The following is a 20,164-nucleotide window of genomic DNA, read 5'->3' as shown; positions in this document are numbered from 1 at the left end:
TTAACTCGCACCTTAAAAAAAGTAGGTCGCATATGCGACCTAATAGGTCGCACGCTGGAGCCCTGAGCAGAAGTACAGCAGCAATTCAACAGCTGTATGTAAGAAACACATTCAAAGAGTCACATTTAAAGCTTATAATACCTTCATGCTACCTGGATTGATTAGAAGTTCATTTTAGAAATAAGAATAAAGAAATAAGGCTGCCAAAAACAGACTACTACTTATTAAAAATAGCAACCGAACGTTATGAATGTTGATATTGTAATACAGCATAAAATCTTAAATTTAGATCTTTTTCAAGAACTTTTTTTTCCAGCTACACTGCTGTGATTGTGACGCAGCACCGTTATAAGAGGAGGGAAAGACTGCGACAATTTTAGGGGCCCCAAAGCCAGACACAACCCACGCTGGGCTGGAAAATTCCAGTCGGACATATGAATTCATAAAAGGTATAAAGTATAGGTCCTGAAATTGGGCATTTACTGCTTCAAAATAATTACCATCGTATATTTACCCTGATGTGACAGCCCTCCCTCCCTTCAAGTTGAGACTGAGGATATAGGAGATGACATAATGACATGACACAGGAGATGGATAACGCTGACTTTTCCAAGCTATTGATACGTCACTGCTATGTAACTCTTGAGGTCATGTTAAAATGAGTAGTCACTGGTAATGTGGGATATAATAATTAATGAAAACACATGTTTTGCACCCATTAAAGAGGCCTGGGGCAATATTCTGTCAGGGAACCCAGAGTTCTGGCTGAGTTGCAGTTGTGATGCCGGTTGCATGGAACTGAAAGTGCTGTGTGCATTAAATCTGGCTTCTAACAAGAGAGGCTATCCGAACACGTTCTGCTTCAGCCTCACAGACAGCAGATTTTCTGAGTACAAGAAAAGACTGTAGGGTTATAATTCAGACGCAAGATGTGGAGATTCATTGTTGAAACTTTCCTTTAGCCTCAGTATATGATCAAAAAAAGCATGAGTTGAAAAAAAATAATTATATCCTACCATAAAAGTTTGAAAGCATCCAGGTAAAGTGTCTTACCCTGACTAAATGGATTCGACTCTTTATGGACATGGCAGTGTGTAGATAATGTTAGAGGGGAAAAAGGACTTGGACACAGTTGATGAGTAGAAAAATAAATGGCTGATGAAGTCTTACATTCTCTGTTGCATTGGGGCACTGCAGGGTGCAGAGGGTATCGTAGTCCAAGCCATTGGTGCAGGTATACATGCCCTGGAATACGTCAGGAAGGGCTGGGCAGGATACAGGCTCACAGCCGGTCTCCTCCCACTGACCTCCCCCCAGGCACTCCACCTTTAAGTACTTTCTACACAGAGCAGGATATGAATAAATCAGAACAACAGATTATAACAAGTTTCAAAGTTAACATGATTTTGAGGTCTTATTATTGCAAACAAACAAGAAAGGACAAAGAGCATGATGACGGCAGCCTCCCAGTAAACAACATTTAACTAGTAAAGCACGAGATTTTTGTCTTGCACTTCCCAGAGTTCACCAGTCAATCAAACTGTGTCAAGAAGTGATGTCTTTTTTCCTTGAATTTTCTGTTGTGTGTTCAACCATGATCATTATTGATGGTATCTACCCAACTGTTCTTAGATTTATTGCAAACAATCTACTGTTGGTACTACTGTTCATGCTATAAATTTAAAAGTCATTACAGGAAAGACCTACCAGACACCAGATGTTCAGAACCACAAATATTGATAATGCAAAAGCTTTCATGAACTGGCTACAGGTTGAATTACTGTTGTGTTATATGAATTGGCAATAGAGTAACACAACAGACATTTATTCATGTGAAAATGTCAAGATTCATTACTTGAAAACAAATAATACACACATGCCTGCTAACCTACTTTGTTGCCCTTTGTGACGTCTTACTGTAAACTGCCTATCACACAGTAAAAGAACTCACACACGCATGTGGTGAAAATAAATATATGTGTGCGTAAATGTTGCAGTATGTATCAAAAATTCATATGGGCACACGTGTCAAAGGTAGTCATAAAAGAGACTACTGAAAGCTATTTAATAGCTGCTGCCATTCATTTTCACATGTTGGACTAATAATGCATGCAGGGTTTCAAAATATTTGCACATATTGTATGTTAGAGAAACAATAACCCATAAAGACACCCAGGTGTAGATGCATATATCTATAAAATATTATAACACTGTAAAAGATGATATAAGATATAGTTAACTTTTAAGATATATTTAAAATTTTTAAGATTACTTAGCATTGTAGGTACAGTACAGGACAATAACAGCACTATTGTTGTATTTGTATTTGGACCAATAAAGTACAGTTCAGTTCAGATCGCCTCAGCAACTCGCCTGGTAGGCCAATACAAACTCAATTGTGTGAAAAAGACATTGCTGACTCTAATTACAGCAGGATATAAAATTTCCCTGGAGGCTGTGTCTGCTCCTAATAGGAAACCCTCATCTCATTAACAACATGTGAACTGTGTTCAATAATGAGCACGGCTGCCCAATGAATATAGTTGGCAAAGTAATAATGAGACCCAGTTTGCAACAGTACAAATTTTATTGGAGCTTTATACGAAGCGAGTTTATTTGCAAAAACAGATAAATGCCATTCCTGGGAAGAAAAGAACTGAGTGTTGTATATAATGTTTCACATGACATACTTTCTGAATCTAAACTGAAAAAAATGTTGCAAAAGCCACATTGCTGATGCATTAGCATACCAGTGATTGTTTATTTGATATTACCTGGAAAAATATGGTTTGTAGCAATTAACACAAATGGAGATCTGTTTTTCTTATATGCTAAAAACTAAATACAGCTTTGCAGATGATGGACTTACACATACCATTTTAAAATGAACCAATCATGCTGTTTAAACCATTATTTTAGGGTTTGCCGGTACATATGATGTAACCTTGTTGCACAAAATATCCGTGTAAGTCAACAATCTAATTTCGCTAATTTGATTAAGAAGTACGTAATGGGTTGTAAAATAAAGGAAAATGAGGATATTCCTTCATAACTGTAAAGGTGAAATCCTTTGGTTTTTCAGTCTCCACAGACTTGCTTGTATTTCAGGGAATTGCATAAGCCACAATACAGTTGTTTTTAATGTTTTTATGTGCCAAATTTTAAAGGGGATTCTATTTGGAATAAGAAATTTATTGACAGTTTGAAGTGTAGACCATCTCCAAGTAATCCACAGCACCTTGAAAATGAGCTGTGGGAGATTATATTTGCCATCTGACAGAAGCTTCCATTGAAGTACATTACCATGAGTGTATACATTTTTCATTAAGCTGCAGGGACAGGAGGTGTTAATACCTTGCTTGGCTCATTATATCGCTTAGACACTATGACTGAGCCTATTAACAAAACATCCCACACCATAACATCCCTTGTTTTGTCAATGGCCGCACCATGTGCTCATTTACAAAGCACTGGCATTCAATATCATTAACCCAAGTCATCACAGCTGGAACCCAGTTAACACACAATTCTCCAGAGGAAACACTAAGCCCATGTCCACACTAAGGGCTCTAGTTTCCTGGCGCAGCGCAGGGTGGCGCAGTGAGGCGCACCCCGCGCAGAGCTAGTTTCGACCAGCGCAACGCGCGAGGTGAACGGTTTCCAAGTTTAGCAGACGGATCTGCGCCGAGATGGGAGTGGCGGCGCAGCGGGGGGAGGTGTCGACAGATTCAGCTTGGCGCAGTGACAGTTTCGTGCCAAAAGGCTTCGCCGAGGTGCGCCAAAAGCTCGCCTCCTGAAACCACGTCTACTTTCGGCGCAAGGCGCAGCGTGGCTGGCGCAGTGGAAGTTTGGCTGACAGGCGGGCAGTGCGCACACGTCACCACAACCTCACAGATTGTCAGACACATTAACAATGCAATAAATACCCACAAAAACCACTATTCAATGCTACTATCTCAATCAGCACATAAATGTATCTCCATATCGACTGTCCCGTCACAACTGATGTCAGATCAAAGGAGATTGGCACCGTTTGGCAGCGTAATGAAAACCCAACCTGATCACCTGTCAGTCAAACAATGTGTCCCATACAGTGATGTCTTTTTTCCAGTCATGGTGTCTGGCGCTGCTCCTGTTAACTACACAGTTTTTCTTCCATATATATTTAAATATTCCACTCTGGGTTTTCGTTATCCGGTAATCACCAGACTATGACTAGTAAAATCTGCCAAAGTCCGGTAATTTTTAAATGTCCGGTGAAAATATTCACAATTTGAATTTTATTAAAACAGTCAATTTCCACGTAATTTTATTTATAATTAAAAAAAAAAAAAATAGACTGCGTGATCCCTGTCTCCGGTGTACCAGAGGGAGAGAGAGGGTTTTTTTCTGCAGAATCGGATCAAAACAGCGCAGCGAAGTCGCCTGGGGGAGAACAAGGTCACAAGACTGATGCGCATTGCAAGAGACACTTGAGACTTTTGATTTTAGTAAGTGATGGAGTCGAAAGTTGCAAAACAAACATGTAGGCTATTTATATGAATATGGCGAGGATTATCCTTTGAGGTAAAAACATTCATTAAAAATGGGGGCTTCACAGTAAAATTTATATTTGCTCGTAAAAATCAATAACTTTAACAGACGGTGACAGAGCTGGAAAAAAAGAGATGCGAGGCAGGCAGGTAATGGAAAGACAGGGGACTCAGGAAAACGAATTTAAGGATAGATGCGTGGATGGATGGATGGGTGGACAGATGGATGGCAGGTAGCTCCAGCAACATTGCAGCAGACAAGACTGGCCTCACTGAGTGTGGCCAGTCTTGCTCTCTTCGTCCATGTCAAATGTGTAGACTACCACTACGCCTTCGCGCAGTGCATTTTAAAGGCGAGGACAGGGGCTCATTTGATTGGTTTAAAGTGAATCAGCTGTGTCAAACCCACACCACGCCTTCTCTCCTCCCTTGCGCCGGTAGGAGGAACGGCGCAGTAGATGCGCCAATGCGCACGGCGTGCCAAACTTGCAAAATCCACTTGGCCACACCCAGTTGGCGCAGCTGCATTGCGCTGCACCCCGCGCCTCGCCAGGTCTGCGAAACTAGAGCCCTAAGAGTTTTCATGCCACTTTTCCAAAGTCTGCCGTCCACACTGAAATACCCCAAAAACACAAGTTGCATGCAAACGCCACTCAACTCCACAGCACAGAACATGGAAGCATTCGCTAGATCACATGATGTTCTTATATTATCACTTTCAGAAAGCTCCATATTTCCCATCCACAAGAAACTTCCAGGCTGGCATTTTCAAACTTACACACCTTGGAGACCCTTTTTGAAAATGTTCATGGGTGGGAAATGTGTGAATGGAGGGCTAAAACTGCCCACACCAAACCTTCCCGGCTTGGTGTGGGCATGGCCTACAAGTGTACGAGTGTTCACGCACCAGTCAGAACCTCAAGGTGGACAGATAAAACCACCAGTTTACATCTTGGAACAACAGATTCAGAAAGACCTGATCTTAGAGGATAAGGGCATACAAGAGGAGGTGGAAGAGGAAGAGAAAGAGGAAGAGGAAGGAGACAGATCTGCTGGCATTCATGGATGGCATGCAAGATAATGTACACTGACTTGATCGGAAGGGACGAGCACAACCAGAGCAATGATTTACATGACTGGTTTACTAACAACTCAACTTCCAGTAACATCTTTCTCCCTGCATATTCTCTGTTCCCAAAAGTTTTGTTATTTTCCAGCATGGTTGTGGAAGGTCTGGGACCAAAATCCTTACATGCGTGTGTCACCTCCTTCAGGCCATCAGGACATTTAATGAGATATTAAAGCTGTGGTTTGCCAGGGATGGATAAGCCATACAAGTTTTTTTGCTTTGTTTTGTTTTGTTCTGTGGGTGTATTTGATGACTTTCTATGATGTATGATATCTGAAGGCAAAGTTTGCTTTAGATGGAAGAGTACATGGTTTTGAATTTGGATTTGACATGGACATTTGGAGGTTGTAAAGATGAGACTGTGTAGGTTTTGTATTTGTGTTAAAAGTTTGGGGAAATGGAGCATAATTTCAAGAAATGTGTCTTGGCAATCAAGAAAAACTGGAAGACCATTCTCTGTTCCTTGAGTCAAAAGTTGTCCAAAAATGAAGCAACACTTACTTCCTTGTCTTCTTGTTGAGGCTGCCCTTTACATAGTAGCCTGGGTTGCATTTGTAGCGACACACAGTGCCAATATCATGGCCCATGGCAAGGCAGTCAGCTGTCAGCAGCTTTGCATTGGGTATGCCTGGCGCTTCAGGGCACTCTATCTTGCAGTAGGCCTCGGGAAAAGACCACAGACCATCCTCGAGACACACCAACCTGTCACTGTCACCTGCAGAATGAGGGAAGGGAAGAGAAGAGAAGAGAAGAGAAGAGAAGAGAAGAGAAGAGAAGAGAAGAAGAGAAAGAGAAAGAGAAAGAGAAAGCTGTTTGATGTTCAGTGCATTCAATACAGGCCATTTGTCAAAATAAGAGCCATGAATGTGGTGTGATTGTCATATTACAGTGCAACAAACCATTCTGTAAATCATAAAGGGATACTAAAGATTTAACAACAAATAATCACAATCCCTCAGTTTTCAAATTAGAATTTTTGGTCGAAACTGATAATTGGCTGTGTAAAGCAAACGTTTCCCTAGGGACTATTTTCCGGGAAGGAACCATTTCCTTTCATCAAATTTCAGTGCTGCTGCTTTTAGGAAAACTAATGTGGATGACTTTATTATGGTGATGGAATACCGGTGCGAAGTAAGTCTGAAATCTCTCATTTTCATGTCTTAGTGGAATGAACAGAAACCAGTAACTGAATAAAAAATAAAAGAGAAGATTAGCAGAAACATATTAAATATATACATTTTATAGACATTACGCTAAACATGCAGAGTTACTGGTATAGTTCTCTAAAGCAGAGGAATGTTAAATGCAGGGGGAAAAAAACATACATGGCATAAACAAACAAGAAATTCACTTCAAGCCATCTGTTATTTGGTGACAAATTCGCATATACATGATTTGAGGACAGCTATATGTTCAGCAGAATATAAAGTGAAGAGAGTCAGAAGCACTCAACTAGGTCAACATCATGGATTCATTTCTGCCCCACAGTCCCACTGAGCATGCTGGTTTTGTTTCATGGCTCTTTCTTGTACACTTGTGCAGATATCTTGGTTGACGTGACGCACAGGAAAGCCCACACCCATACACACTCTCTCTCTCTCTCTCACAGAGACACACACACAAACACACACACACAGAATGAGAGAGAAAGCAAGAGAGAGAGAGAGAGAGAGAGAGAAACAGATACGATGAACCCATGGACAAACCCTGCCCTTATGGAATTTAATGGGATAGTTACTTCCAGATAGGCCTGAGGTGGGACGGCAAGATTTGAGAATTTTCAGTAACATCATCTGGGATGTAAAAATTAAATTGTGCCTAATATAAAGGAGTCTATGGCTCATATGTCGCCTAAAGCTAGTATTCTCCATACGTAAGCATGGCCCCACATGAGACATGACTGCAGGTATGTGTGGATAATCATAACACTCTAGAAGTTGTGCTACTTTTATTGGGTCTGTAAAATGTAATGAATCTTTAACGTGGCATCGCATTTTTTTTTATAAGGCATTTAAATGTTGTGCTAGTTATTGTCAAAATCCATCACAGCTGGCGTGCACTGGATAGATTGTTGTGTACCAGACAAAGTATTTTTGCTGCTGAGTGATACATGATGGCCCCTAAAACATATTTCACCAAACCAAAAGCCACAAATAATATTATTTCTGCATAATAAGTATTTAGATCATGAATATATGAGTCTTACTGCTGACTCTACAATGACATTTCAGCATTCATTGTGGGTTTTGGACCGCAAACACAAACTATGTGGACATCAGGCTGGGTCTATATAATCAATTCAAGCAGCACATGTACTACAATGAGTAAGTTATATGACTCAAGAGGGCAGTCATTACGCTTTTTGCTATACTGTACTAATCTGCTCCATCAAAAGTAGCAGAGGTTAGTTTGTTTGAATTTTTGTTTCTTAGCAAAATAACCAAAAAATTAGACAGACAGACAGACAGACAGAGATAGATAGATAGATAGATAGATAGATAGATAGATAGATAGATAGATAGATAGATAGATAGATAGATAGACTCCTGACCAAAATTTTAAGACTAGTTGAGAAATTACAAGAATTTACATTTTGCACTGTTGGATCTTAAGAAGGTTCTAAGTAGAGCTTCAAAATGCAAAAAGAAGAAATGGGAGTGAGACAAAAAAATAATAATTTGAGTAAGCAATTTATTGCAAACAACCATTAAACTGAAACAGGCTGTTCATTAGCTGATCAAAAGTTTAAGACCACTGCCTTTAAAAGCCCAAATCTTCACAAAAATGTGGATTCAGTGTCATTTTCTGTCAGGTATCCACACTGTCAAGACCTCCTGATGGCAAAGGTAAAAAAGCTTTCTTGTTAATCACCTCAAAAATTTGTTTCGGCATGCTTGATGCTAGTGTTTCCAGGAGGCTACTGGGAATGTTGCTCCAAGTGGTGAAGATGGCTTCACGGAGGGCATCCACTGTCTGGAACTGGTGTCCATTTCTATAAACTTCCCTTGCCATTCAACCCCAAATGTTCTCAGTTGGTTTTAGATCAAGGGAACACGCAGGATGGTTCAAAAGAGTGATGTTATTTCTCTGGAAGAAGTCTTTGTCAAGCGGGCATTGTGAACTGCAGCGTTGTCCTGTTGAAAAACCCAGTCATTACCACACAGACGATAGCCTTCAGTCATGAGGCATGCCCCCTGCAACATCTCCACATAGCCAGCTGCCGTTTGACGCCTCTGCACAACCTGAAGCTCCATTGTTCCATTGAAGGAAAAAGCCCCCCAGATCATGATGGCGCCCCCTCCACTGTGCCGTGTAGAAAACATCTCAGGTGGGATCTCCTTGTCATGCCAGTAAGGTTGGAAGCCATCAGGACCGTCAAGGTTAAATTTTTTCTCATCAGAGAATAAAACTTTCTTCCACCTTTCAATGTCCCATGTTTGGTGCTCTCATGCAAACTCCGTTGCCGTGCCATGCCGTTGATGGCGACGAGGCCTTTAAAGACGTTTTTTGTTCTTAAAACCCTTCTCTCGCAGATGCCGTCAGATGGTTATGGGACTGCAGTTGGCACCAGTGACAAGCTTAATTTGGGCCGAGGATCGCCCCGTGTCTTGACGGACAGCCAACTGGATCCTCTGGCTCAGGGCCAGTGAAATTTTTTTGGGTTTACCACTTGACTTTTTTGTTCCATAACCCTCAGGATCTTTTAAGAAGTTTAAAATGACTGTCTTACTGCGTCCAACCTCAGCAGCAATGGCACGCTGCAAGAGGCCTTGCTTATGCAGCTCAACAATCCGACCGCGTTCAAAGAGAGAAAGCTTTTTTACCTTTGCCATCAGGAGGTCATGACAGTGTGGATACCTGACAGAAAATGACACTGAATCCACATTTTTTGCGAAGATTTGGGCTTTTAAAGGCAGTGGTCTTAAACTTTTGATCAGCTGATGAACAGCCTATTTTAGTTTAATGGTTGTTTGCAATAAATTGCTTACTCAATTTATTTATTTTTTTTTGTCTCACTCCCATTTCTTCTTTTTGCATTTTGAAGCTCTACTTAGAACCTTCTTAAGGTCCAACAGTGCAAAATGTAAGTTCTTGCAATTTCTCAACTGGTCTTAAAATTTTGATCAGGAGTGTATCTTTAGAAAAATGAAGACACTGAACTGACTCAATTGAATTTTGGGGTAGCTTGGTCACAGGTCAAGGTCACCTGAAGGTCAAAATTTGCATTTGGGCAATATCTCCATAACAGAACATCATTGGAAGATGCAACTAGGTGTGATATGTTGATGTGGGGGATTGTGAAGTGTGGTGGAGGTTACTGTCTCTCACTGCTCATGTTCTACTCAGGATCCACAGGTTTCAGATGGGGCAGTAAAGAGAGAGATCATCTGATTATTTTAAAAGCTGCAACTTCTTTAAATACCACTCACAGCGGTAATACAGAGTCAGATCTTTGCCACTGGGGTTCCCTCTAAGGTTTAGCTGCGATTTTCTCTTTCAAACAAAACCAAAATATTTTCCATAATGAAAACTACTAGCTCCCCTGTGTGTTTTTATATTACAATAAAATTATTACATCTCAATCACCGCATAATTGGCAGGCTATAACTTTTTCACACCAACAATGATAGCCCCACCACAGGAACACCCCTAAGTAAAAAATAAAGAGCCAGCACATCAAGTTATATGGCATTTTTATTTCTTCTATTTGCAGTTAATGTTTTAAATTCACTTTTGGTTTAGATGGAGGTTGACATTAAAAGAAACTCAAAAAAGAAAAAAAAAAAGGAAAGAAAAAAGTATTTTGGCCAAATGAAGTTTTTCTGATGCAAAATGGCTCTCTGAGCCTCACTGAACCATGGTTCATATCACTGAGTGCAGCAGCCAATACCAGGTCTGAGACTGTCAGAAAATCATTATAGTGGTAATAAGTTGAGTCACTTCCCACCTGCCAGCAGCTCCACATGGCTGCTTTTCAGAGCCACAGGCAAGAGGCCTCCCTCTCTCCATCTTTCTCTTTCTTTTTCCCTACCTCCTTTATTTCTCTAACTCCCTCCTTCCCTCAGTTTTTGCACACTTTTCCTCCTTTACCTTTCTTTCTTTCATCTATCTCTCTGCTGTGGGTGGATGAGGTATGAAAAGTACATTGCAATAAATTTGCTTTACAGTATGGGTGTTTACCGGAAGACACCCATCATTTCACTTGACCTGTAAGCGTAAATGTTGTCCAAATAGTTAGCGTTGCGTGAGTTGTAGTCATTGGCCTGCAAATTATGTGCACAGCTGTGTGCAAAAGCCCATGCTTTTATTGTTTTACTTCGGAACATGGGGGAGAATGGTGACTGAAAGCGACACAAAGGTTCTCATCACCTAAAATCCACACATATTCTCGAATGCAAAGACAGAAGCAAAAATGCAGGAAAAAACAAGTAAATCATTAGGTAATGGTTGTTTGATAATTATTCTGTAGTTAAGACAAGCATTTTCCAAAAAAAGTGTCAAAAAAGTTAAAAAAAAAAAAAAAAAAAAAAAAAAAAGAATAAAAGTGAGCACTGGAGCTACTATGCTGTAACTGTGAATCTATGTAAAGCTCCCTTTCAAAGGTTGAAGGTTGAAAGGAACTGATCAGCACAGCGGACATTAGGCATGTACCGTGATATATACCATTATTTACCCACATTTTACATTTCAACAAATCATTCTGCAAGTTATGCAGTAATACTAAAGATTTCACCACATACAATCAAAATTCCTTGATTTTCAAATTAGAATTTTTGGTTGAAACACCCACTTTAAAATGCTCTGCTTCTGCAACTAACAAAGTAGTCACCATTCATAAACTACAGAACTGACAACTGGTTGTGTAATATAAACGTTTTCCACAGACTATTTTCTAGCAGAGGGACTGTTTCCCTCCATCCAATTTCAAGTCATCAAAACACAACAGTGTTGCTGCTTTTAGAAAAACTAATGTGGATGACTTTATTACAGTGATGGAATATTGGTGTGAAGAAAGTTTGAAGTCTCTGAAAGTTCATTTTCATATCATAGTGGAATGAATGGAAACCAATGGCTGGATAAAAAGGAGGGAAAATTATACTGGAGTTCTAAAACATGACTGCTTGCTTTGGGAAAAGATTAGCAGAAACGTTAAGTTTATTCATTTAATAGATATTATGCAAAAGCAATGATATGGTCCTTTAAGGTCATATCGTCCACCTCTACTTTGTACTGCTTTTCCCTGTGTCCTTTTTCCTATTCCATCTCTCAATCCTGGGCCTGGCGCAATAACAAGACCAACCAGCCTAGCAGTCAGACAGACCAGGTTTCTGGGAGTTCCAAAACAACCACAACGGGCCAAAAACCCCAGGGGCCTCCTCAGAAGCCTGAGCAAAAGCAGCAATGTAATTCATGTAGAGCACTTGGAAAAGCTCTGCTCTTGTCCTCCAGGTAAGTGTGTCCACTGTAGAGGCAACCAAAGTGTCTGGCAAGATCAGTCCAATGCTCATCAACTACTTCAAATATTTGAAACAGTATTCACATTTTCACCCAGGTCTGCCTGGCAAACATGGTCTGCGAGTGTTTGGCTGGTAGACACTTAAGCAGACAGCTGGATGGAGCTGGTAACTCAAAAACAACATTTGAAACCTCTAGCAAAGCATCCAGAAAATCAGGGGCTTCACAGAATTGACTGGCCTGGCAAACAAATAGAGAGTAACTGACTGAGGCAACTATGTTCACCACAAGGTCCAAATACAAGAGTGAGAATTAATGATTCACCATGAACCACTGACATGAACTAAGTACTTATTCCTCCCTTACACAGCAAATTATTTGCATGCATTGGGCGAATTTGTTCATGATTTCTATTTTTTTACAAACAATAAAGCGTAGAATCCAATCTAACTGAAGTGAAGTGAACTGAATCCATGGCCTACCCTGTAGTATGGCTGGTGATCCACAGGTAAAGGAGCACTGCTTGCCAAAGGTGGTACCCCACGGGCAGCTGAATATGGCGTGGTAGACATGAGACTGATCAGGCAGGCCACAGTCTACAGGCTGACAGCTAACCACACGATCCCATGAACCATGGACACACTCCAGTTCTGTCTCTTTCTGGAAAGAGAGGGGGAACAAGAGCAAGCGAGAGAGAGAGAGAGAGAGAGAGAGAGAGAGAGAGAGAGAGAGAGAGAGAGAGAGAGAGAGAGAGAGAGAGGGAGAGAGGGAGGGAAGGGGGTACAGGAAAAGGTATTACAAAAATCTGGTATAAGAAAATGAGAAGAATGCATGGAAGTTCAGTTTTTTGCAGATGTGCAGTCTGGAGTATAGGAGATGCTGGGAGAAGGTATTTTGTCATAGCGGAGATGTGTAACTTTATACACTGCCTCGAGAAAGTATTCCACCCATCTTGACTTTTTCCGCATTTTGTGGTGTTGCAGCCTTAATTCGGAATGGACTGAACTGAGATTTGCTGTCAACAATCTACAAAAAATATCCCACAGTGACAACATGAAAAATCTTAACAGATTTGCATCTTTTTAGATGCATCTGTATCAGCTTGGCATATCACACAGATTTTGGGATTTTCTCCTATTCTTTCCTGCAGATTCTAAAGCTTAATAAAGTTGGTGCCTGTGAACAGCAACATCTTCAAAACATTCCCTTTATTTTCAATATGATTCAATTCTGGGATTTGGCTGGACAGCTCAAGGACTCTCACATTTTTATTCTGATGCTGTTTCAGTATTGATTTGGCTGTGTGCTTGGGGTCACTGTAGTGTTAGAACATAAATCACTGACCCAGTCTAAGATCTTTCTTGAGAACTGTGTGTACTTGGCTCCATTTGTTGTTGCCTCTACCTTTATAAGTGTCCCTGCTGTTGAAAAGCCCCACCACTGCATGATACTGCCACTGCCATGCTTAATGGTGGTTATGCTGTAAAGTGGGTGATACTATGTGCCCGGTTTCCACCAGACACAGCTGATGCCATTTGGAGAACTCTAGTCTGATGCCATGTGCTTTTTCCAGGAGTAGCTTCTTCCTGCCAAATTTTGTGAAGTGCAGCTCTGACATTTGTCCAGGTAGATGTCCCATCACCACCGCCATTGGCCACAAAACACTAGGGGTCCTATTTTCATACAGGTACACTGTGCAAAGCACAGCCAGTCACTGGCCCGGAGAAATTTTAGTATATGCATATGAACAAAACTGCTGCACGTCATGGTGTATGAAGAATAATGAAATTGTATTGACACATATTTACCTTCACCAAGGGACTCAGAATGGCTATCTACTCCGTGTTCACGGGTGTATAAATTTGATTTGGAAATGCTGAGAACACACATAATGAGCAATTTTTGTATTGCATTTCCTGCAATTCTACACAATCTAACATAGTACTTTCTTGAACACAATAAAGTTAAATAGCCAAATTTAGCATATAGACAGTGTTAATATCAAATATTGTTAATTCTATTTAGATGAGAGGGGAAATCAGGGGAAAAGAAAGGGGGTTGGTTTGAAGCTTTGTCTTATGCCAAATATGCACCCCCTGTGCACTGCACAATGGGCATTTAACAGAGCTTTGTGTCGGGCCCTAGACTTTCTGTCAGAGTGATTCTTGGGCTTCTGATCTCCCTGACCAAAGTCCCTTTTACCTGCTGGGTGGCTGACCAACTCTGTGAAGAATCTGGGTATTTTTTCATTTCCTTGTGGTGCTTGCTGCATTCTTATGAGGTAGCCAGTGATTCTGGGCCCCATGAAAAGATACACAATATGGAGAAATGCATTGGGATACACCTCTTCATCATTAAATTCAGGTGTTCCATTCAGTGCCATTGCCACAGACGTATGAAATCAAGCACCTAGCCATGCAGTCTGCCAATACAAATATTTGTGAAAGAATGACTTGTTTTAAAGAGCTCACTGACATCCAGCATGGTGCTGTAATAGTAATGTAATAGGATCCCACTGTTGCAACAAGTCAGTTCATGACATTTCTCCCCTCCTAGATATTCCACCATCAACTGTAAGTGGTATTACTGCAAAGTGGAAGCATTTAGGAACCACAACAACTCAGCCACCAAGTGGCAGACCACGTAAAGTTACAGAGCAGGGTCGCCAAGTGCTAAGGTGCATAATGTGTAAAAGTGGCCAACGCTCTGCTGACTCAATAACTGCAGAGCTCCAAACCTCCTCTGACATCAACACAAAAACTGTGCAATGGGAGCTTCATGGCATGGATTTCTATGGCCGAGCAGCCGCACGCAAGCCTTACATCACCAAGCACAACACCAAGCGTCGGATGAAGCGGTGTAAAGCACGCCGCTACTGGCGTGCTTTACGCCAGTTGCGGTGAAAACGTGTTCTGTGGAGTGATCATGCCTCTCTATCTGGAGGTCTAATGGATGAGTCTGGGTTTGGTGAATGCCAGGAGAACATTCCCTGCCTGACTGCATTGTGCCAACTGTAAAATTTGGTGAGGGAGGGATAATGCTATGGGCTTGTTTTTCTGTGGTTGGCCTCGGCCCCTTAGTGTCAGTGAAGGGAAATCTTAATGCTTCTTCTTACCAAGACATTTTGGACAAATTCATGCTTTTATAGAAACATAGGCTGGATAGTAACATTCTTCCAAAGGAAAAAAAAAAGAAACTGTTAGTTTTGCTAGCACATTGTAAATAAAATATTTTATGAGTGATGAAGGGTTAAATTTTTTTTCATGATGTTCTAATAAGTTTAAGGACCCCTTCAATCATAGGCCCTTAAGATCGTCCTATCCCATACAGCGCTCCTGCCCAGATCTATGCCTTCTCACAATTATGTCTGAATTTAACAGACAGTTCCTTGGACCTCATGTTACATTTTCTACCCTGATATGCAATGCCTTCTGTGAATTCTATGTACGGTTCCTTGGACGTCATGATAGATTTGTAGACCTTATAGTCATATGTGATTCATTCTTAATCATGTCCAATAAACTGAATTGGCTACAGGTGGGCTCCTGTCAACTTGCAGAGGCATCTAAAAGACATTCAAAGCAATCTGAATCTGAAGTAATATTCCACTTAGTTTAAACATGCAGATTTATTTGGCACTTGACTGGCATGAAAATCATAATATCAGCTACTCACCAAGATCTGATGCAGATGGGACAAGTATGAAACACTCCAATTTTTCTTCTGTGAAAACAGCCTGAAAACTGTAAATCCTGTACCAACCAACCCCATGTCCAGATTAATTTTCTGTAATAAATAGTCGTTGTCTCACACTCAGCTAGCTTAGATCAGAAATGTTAGAAAAAGTGGTGTGTCCTCCATGAGCAATGACTCCCACTGCTTTGATCATCAAGCAAAATAATGACAAGAACATTAGACATCTCTGCTTTTTGGTTTCCCCAAACTGTAGTTGGGTTGCCTCAATTTTGCGAAGCGCAAAGTTGCTCCCAGTAGAACATAAAGTAATAACATGACTGGTGAAATCAGTTATATATGCAACTTTTCTGTCGTTCTCATAATTATTATTAACAGACATTGCCTCTGACATTATTGCAATTGTACAACATACAGCACAACAGCCACAGTACCTGGTATGTAGGATATCTCCTGCCACTGAGGACGGTCAGACTGAAACCACGGTGACACTGAACAGAGCAGCGAGAGGCCTCCCCTCCACCGGTACACCTAGATAGATATATTCATTAATCAATAGTTCCTTTATTTGATTATTCATTCCTCCATTTGTCCATTTATTCATTAAAAAGGGTCTACCTGATAGACGCATGTTCTAGTTGGGGAGGAGCGCAGCTGTCCATCTGACACGGCTGCCGCAAACAGCTGTAGCAACGATGCAGGGGAGAGGGGGAGAGAGAAAGAAAGAAAGGGATGAGGGAGGGAGAGACAGAGAATAACTGGAAATTCTAAATCAATCACAATTTCTGAGTTAGCTTAGTCAAGTTAGATTGCAAATTTCATCCCTCATTTCTTTTGTCTGTTTAGATGGTTTGTGTCTAAATATAACTCAGGCAGATTATATTTACACCTGACATCAAAGAAAGCCTCGACTTTACTCAATGAACTTGAATTTATGCTTCCCAAGCAGAAAATGCATTTCTAATGTCTTTTTGTGAGAAGGCAAATGCTCAGGATGTCCCTGTTGTGATCTGCACGTCTGTGGCTGTCACGCACAAACGCTTTCCACTGACATCACTGGTGTATGTGGATTGCAGACACATTGCGTTTACACGTTGTTGTTGATCTGGCCAAATGTGACCATTTGAGTGATCGAATCTTCAGTGTGTCTGGGTTGCAGCTACACATGGATTTTATGCATTTGTACTCTGATTTAAATCCAATGTGTGTCCTGTGAGGTACGTGATCATTGTTAGATTAACCAACCCAGAGATAAACAGTGCTTTATATGTAGGTAGTGTATCAATTTACAGACTGCTGATTTACTGTTGACTCGCAAATGATTTTGTATCATAACTAACCTCTTATGGAAAGCATTCACTTGTTTTTGTATTGCTTATTTAACAAGAAACAAAAATCAGTCACAAACAAGTAAGTAATACTTACAGGTATTTAATGCCTTAGATTTATCAGATCAATTTAAACTGATCATGAGTAATGATGGTAAATTAGCCATATTTACAGTATATTGATACATGCATGCTGTATATGCATGTGTACATGCAGATATCTATTATTTATGTACAGATTCATTCACATTTGGGAATCATATTCAACAAGTCAAGGCTGTCTGAGGATCAATAGTTGGGTGTGAATGTGCAAAGATTAGGTGTTGAGATTGGAATTTTGATCAGCACATGCATCCTGAATGTGGATGAGTGTGCGTGTGTGTGTGTGTGTGTGTGTGTGTGTGTTAGGAAGGAAGTTGTGGGAGAGCCCACCCTCTGATGCGCACCCGGTCAGGGCGAAGGCGCTGAAGTGGCAGGAGGTCCTCAAAGCCACGCCTCCCACCGCCACATGTGGGGAGGAGAAGAGGAGGATGATGGAGGAGGTGAGGAAGAAGGGTCGTGAGAGGTCGTGGGTCACGTTAACCACCAATGGATTCCGCTGGCACGAAAGGTCATGTGTGCCTGGAGAGATGGAAAAAAGCTCCATTCTCTGCTTGATGGCTGCATTTTCAATGGAAGGTATTTTGTATCTGGCATTTAGCTATCAGCTTTTCCATTATAATGTCTTTTTGGTATCTTCTTGCCCTTCTTCCTTTCATTGTATCCCACTCAACCTTATGGCTTTCTCTTTGTTTTTACTGCTGTCCTCTTTTCCTCTGTAACCTTTTGACTGTGTTGTTTTTGTTTGTCTTTCATGTGAAACACACTGCATCTTTGAATGAATGCAATCCAAAAAGTAAAAAGTACCTAGTGAGTGATTCTTGCCAGTAGTGTCAGATAGGAGGATGGTGGCTGTCCTCTTACACTGCTCCCCAGACCATGACCCATCTGAAGCCAGATACACTATCACCGAGGCTGCCACTCCAGCATGGACAAATCCCACCTGGACAAATGGTAACACTGATTAAGGACACACTCACATTAGGCCCAGTTGCTCCGTATCATGCTGAAGCACTAATGTCCCCCTCCCCAGTCCCCCGCTGACCTGCACTTACATTACCCCAAGCCCAACCATGCTTAAACGCGATTGCCTCTGGTGCGTACGTCATCACGTTGAAATACGACACACGCATGTCATCCATGTCATCATAAATCGACTTTTGTTTTTACACGGTAGCAGCAGCACAATGGACGACACAGACAACATGGTTGATTATTGATTGCGCAAGGCAACGATTCGCAGTTAATTGCGCTGCATGCATAAAACAATTTTTGTGGAGGCAGGAGGAAAAGCGGGAGGGACGATCGCATGATTCACATCATATCCACGTTTGCGCACTGTGCGCATAACTGTGTATGTGCTTGTGCATGAATGCCCATACCGTACAGAAGCACACCTCCTCCAACCGTGCCAGAGCGGAGGAAGTGTACTGTACTGAAGCACGGAGCGGAGCTGGATTGTGGGGTCAAACGTGCTTGGGCATGGTACGAGTGGGCTAATGTGAGTAGGCCCTAACATTATTATTGGTCTTTCAAGGGATACATTTTGAAAAAAATCGATACTATTTCACTTACCCTACTAGCTTTTTTTAGTCATGTACCCTCCTGACCAGTGCAAAAAAAATGCTAGAAAAATAGCCTGTATAACGAGCCACAATACAACGTCATCAGTGTCTAATACACCCTGTCACTGATGATATTTTGCTTGCTCTGTTTTAGCTTCTTTTTCACTTCTTTCTCCTTGTTTTCAGCTGTATTGCTGCTATGTTTCAAGTTTATTTAACATGTTGAGTGCACTATAGCAGTGTTTTTAAAAAGCGTTAGCTGGGGGAATATCTATAGATATCTGAAGATATCCTCAGGTTTCAGATATCCAGATTTAAGATTTATGAGGTTCTGCATAAATAACCAGGTCATGCTTGATATGTACTTTATGTACAGTATGTGATTGTGAACAGAAAAAAAGCTACTCTATGCCTTCCACCCAATGAGCATTGGGTTAGGTTTGTTATTACAGATGATAATAACATATAATTTGTGTGAAGCCTCTCCAAAAAAGTAATACACATGCAATATATATGATAATGTTCATGTCCAAAGAAACAGACATGATAAAGAGATTACCTACTGAAAGAGAAACCAGAGATGAAAAAATGAGACAGGCCTTTAAGAAAATGAGAAAGGCCTTCCAGATGGAGAAGCAGAACATTTTAAATGGGATGGAGGCCTTTCAGAGAGCGCTGGCAAAGATGGAACCGATCAGGAAGGCTTTTCAGATGGAGAGAGACTGGATCTTAAAGGAAAAGGCGGCTTTTCAAAAAAAAGAAAGAACACTTCATGAAGGAAAAAGGGGTAACTCAGAAAGAGCTGGCACATATGGGTGTGATAATGAAGCCTTTTCAAACGGTGAAAGCGTCTTTAGGGAGAAGGAGGGCATCCAGAGAGGCTGCGGAGATGGGCCTGACGAAGACGGCCTCCATAAAAGAGGCTTGGGATGGAGAGGATGAGTCATTCAACAAAGAAGTGGAAATGATGAAGGGAGAGAAAGAAAAAAATGATTTGAGCATGTGCAAGGAAAGAAAGAAGCAAACTCATGGCTGTAAAGGACCAAATAATCCAAAGCATGACAGACAGGGTTGTGAAGCCATCAGTCAAATCAACAGCTAGCCTACGCTTAGGCTGGATCTGCAGAGGTGATCGTGGGAACCGTGGCAGTGGAAAGATTAAATAATACAAAAATACTAAATATGAGAAGCAGACACAGATCTGGAATGGAAAGCCAGGTCAAAGGACGTTGCAGTACACAAACCAGGACAATAATGTGAACCGCTGTTGGCCGGAGTGTGTATGGAGCTGCAGAGATATGTGGAGCAATTATACATGTGGACCATTTTAACTGCAGCAGCAGTTTTAATTCTGCGTCAAGG

General features: G+C 41.1%; 1 protein-coding gene across 1 annotated transcript in view; it reads right to left on the bottom strand.

The window, feature by feature from the left end:
• The window catches only part of pappa2 (pappalysin 2), a 96,774-nt gene that overhangs the window by 22,844 nt on the left and 53,766 nt on the right, over nt 1-20,164 (bottom strand). The window contains exons 16-22 of the mRNA XM_030073611.1: nt 18,045-18,180; nt 17,585-17,759; nt 16,429-16,494; nt 16,245-16,341; nt 12,600-12,777; nt 6,163-6,376; nt 1,171-1,339 (exon numbers count right to left, since the gene is read on the bottom strand). Of these exons, the coding sequence (XP_029929471.1) occupies nt 1,171-1,339; nt 6,163-6,376; nt 12,600-12,777; nt 16,245-16,341; nt 16,429-16,494; nt 17,585-17,759; nt 18,045-18,180 (1,035 nt within the window). The remainder of the gene's footprint in view (nt 1-1,170; nt 1,340-6,162; nt 6,377-12,599; nt 12,778-16,244; nt 16,342-16,428; nt 16,495-17,584; nt 17,760-18,044; nt 18,181-20,164) is intronic.

This window comes from Myripristis murdjan, chromosome 17 (genome assembly GCF_902150065.1).
Source record: "Myripristis murdjan chromosome 17, fMyrMur1.1, whole genome shotgun sequence".
Classification (NCBI taxonomy): domain Eukaryota; kingdom Metazoa; phylum Chordata; class Actinopteri; order Holocentriformes; family Holocentridae; genus Myripristis; species Myripristis murdjan.
Note: the sequence above shows the minus strand (reverse complement) of the source record. Positions and strands in the feature narration are given on the sequence as shown.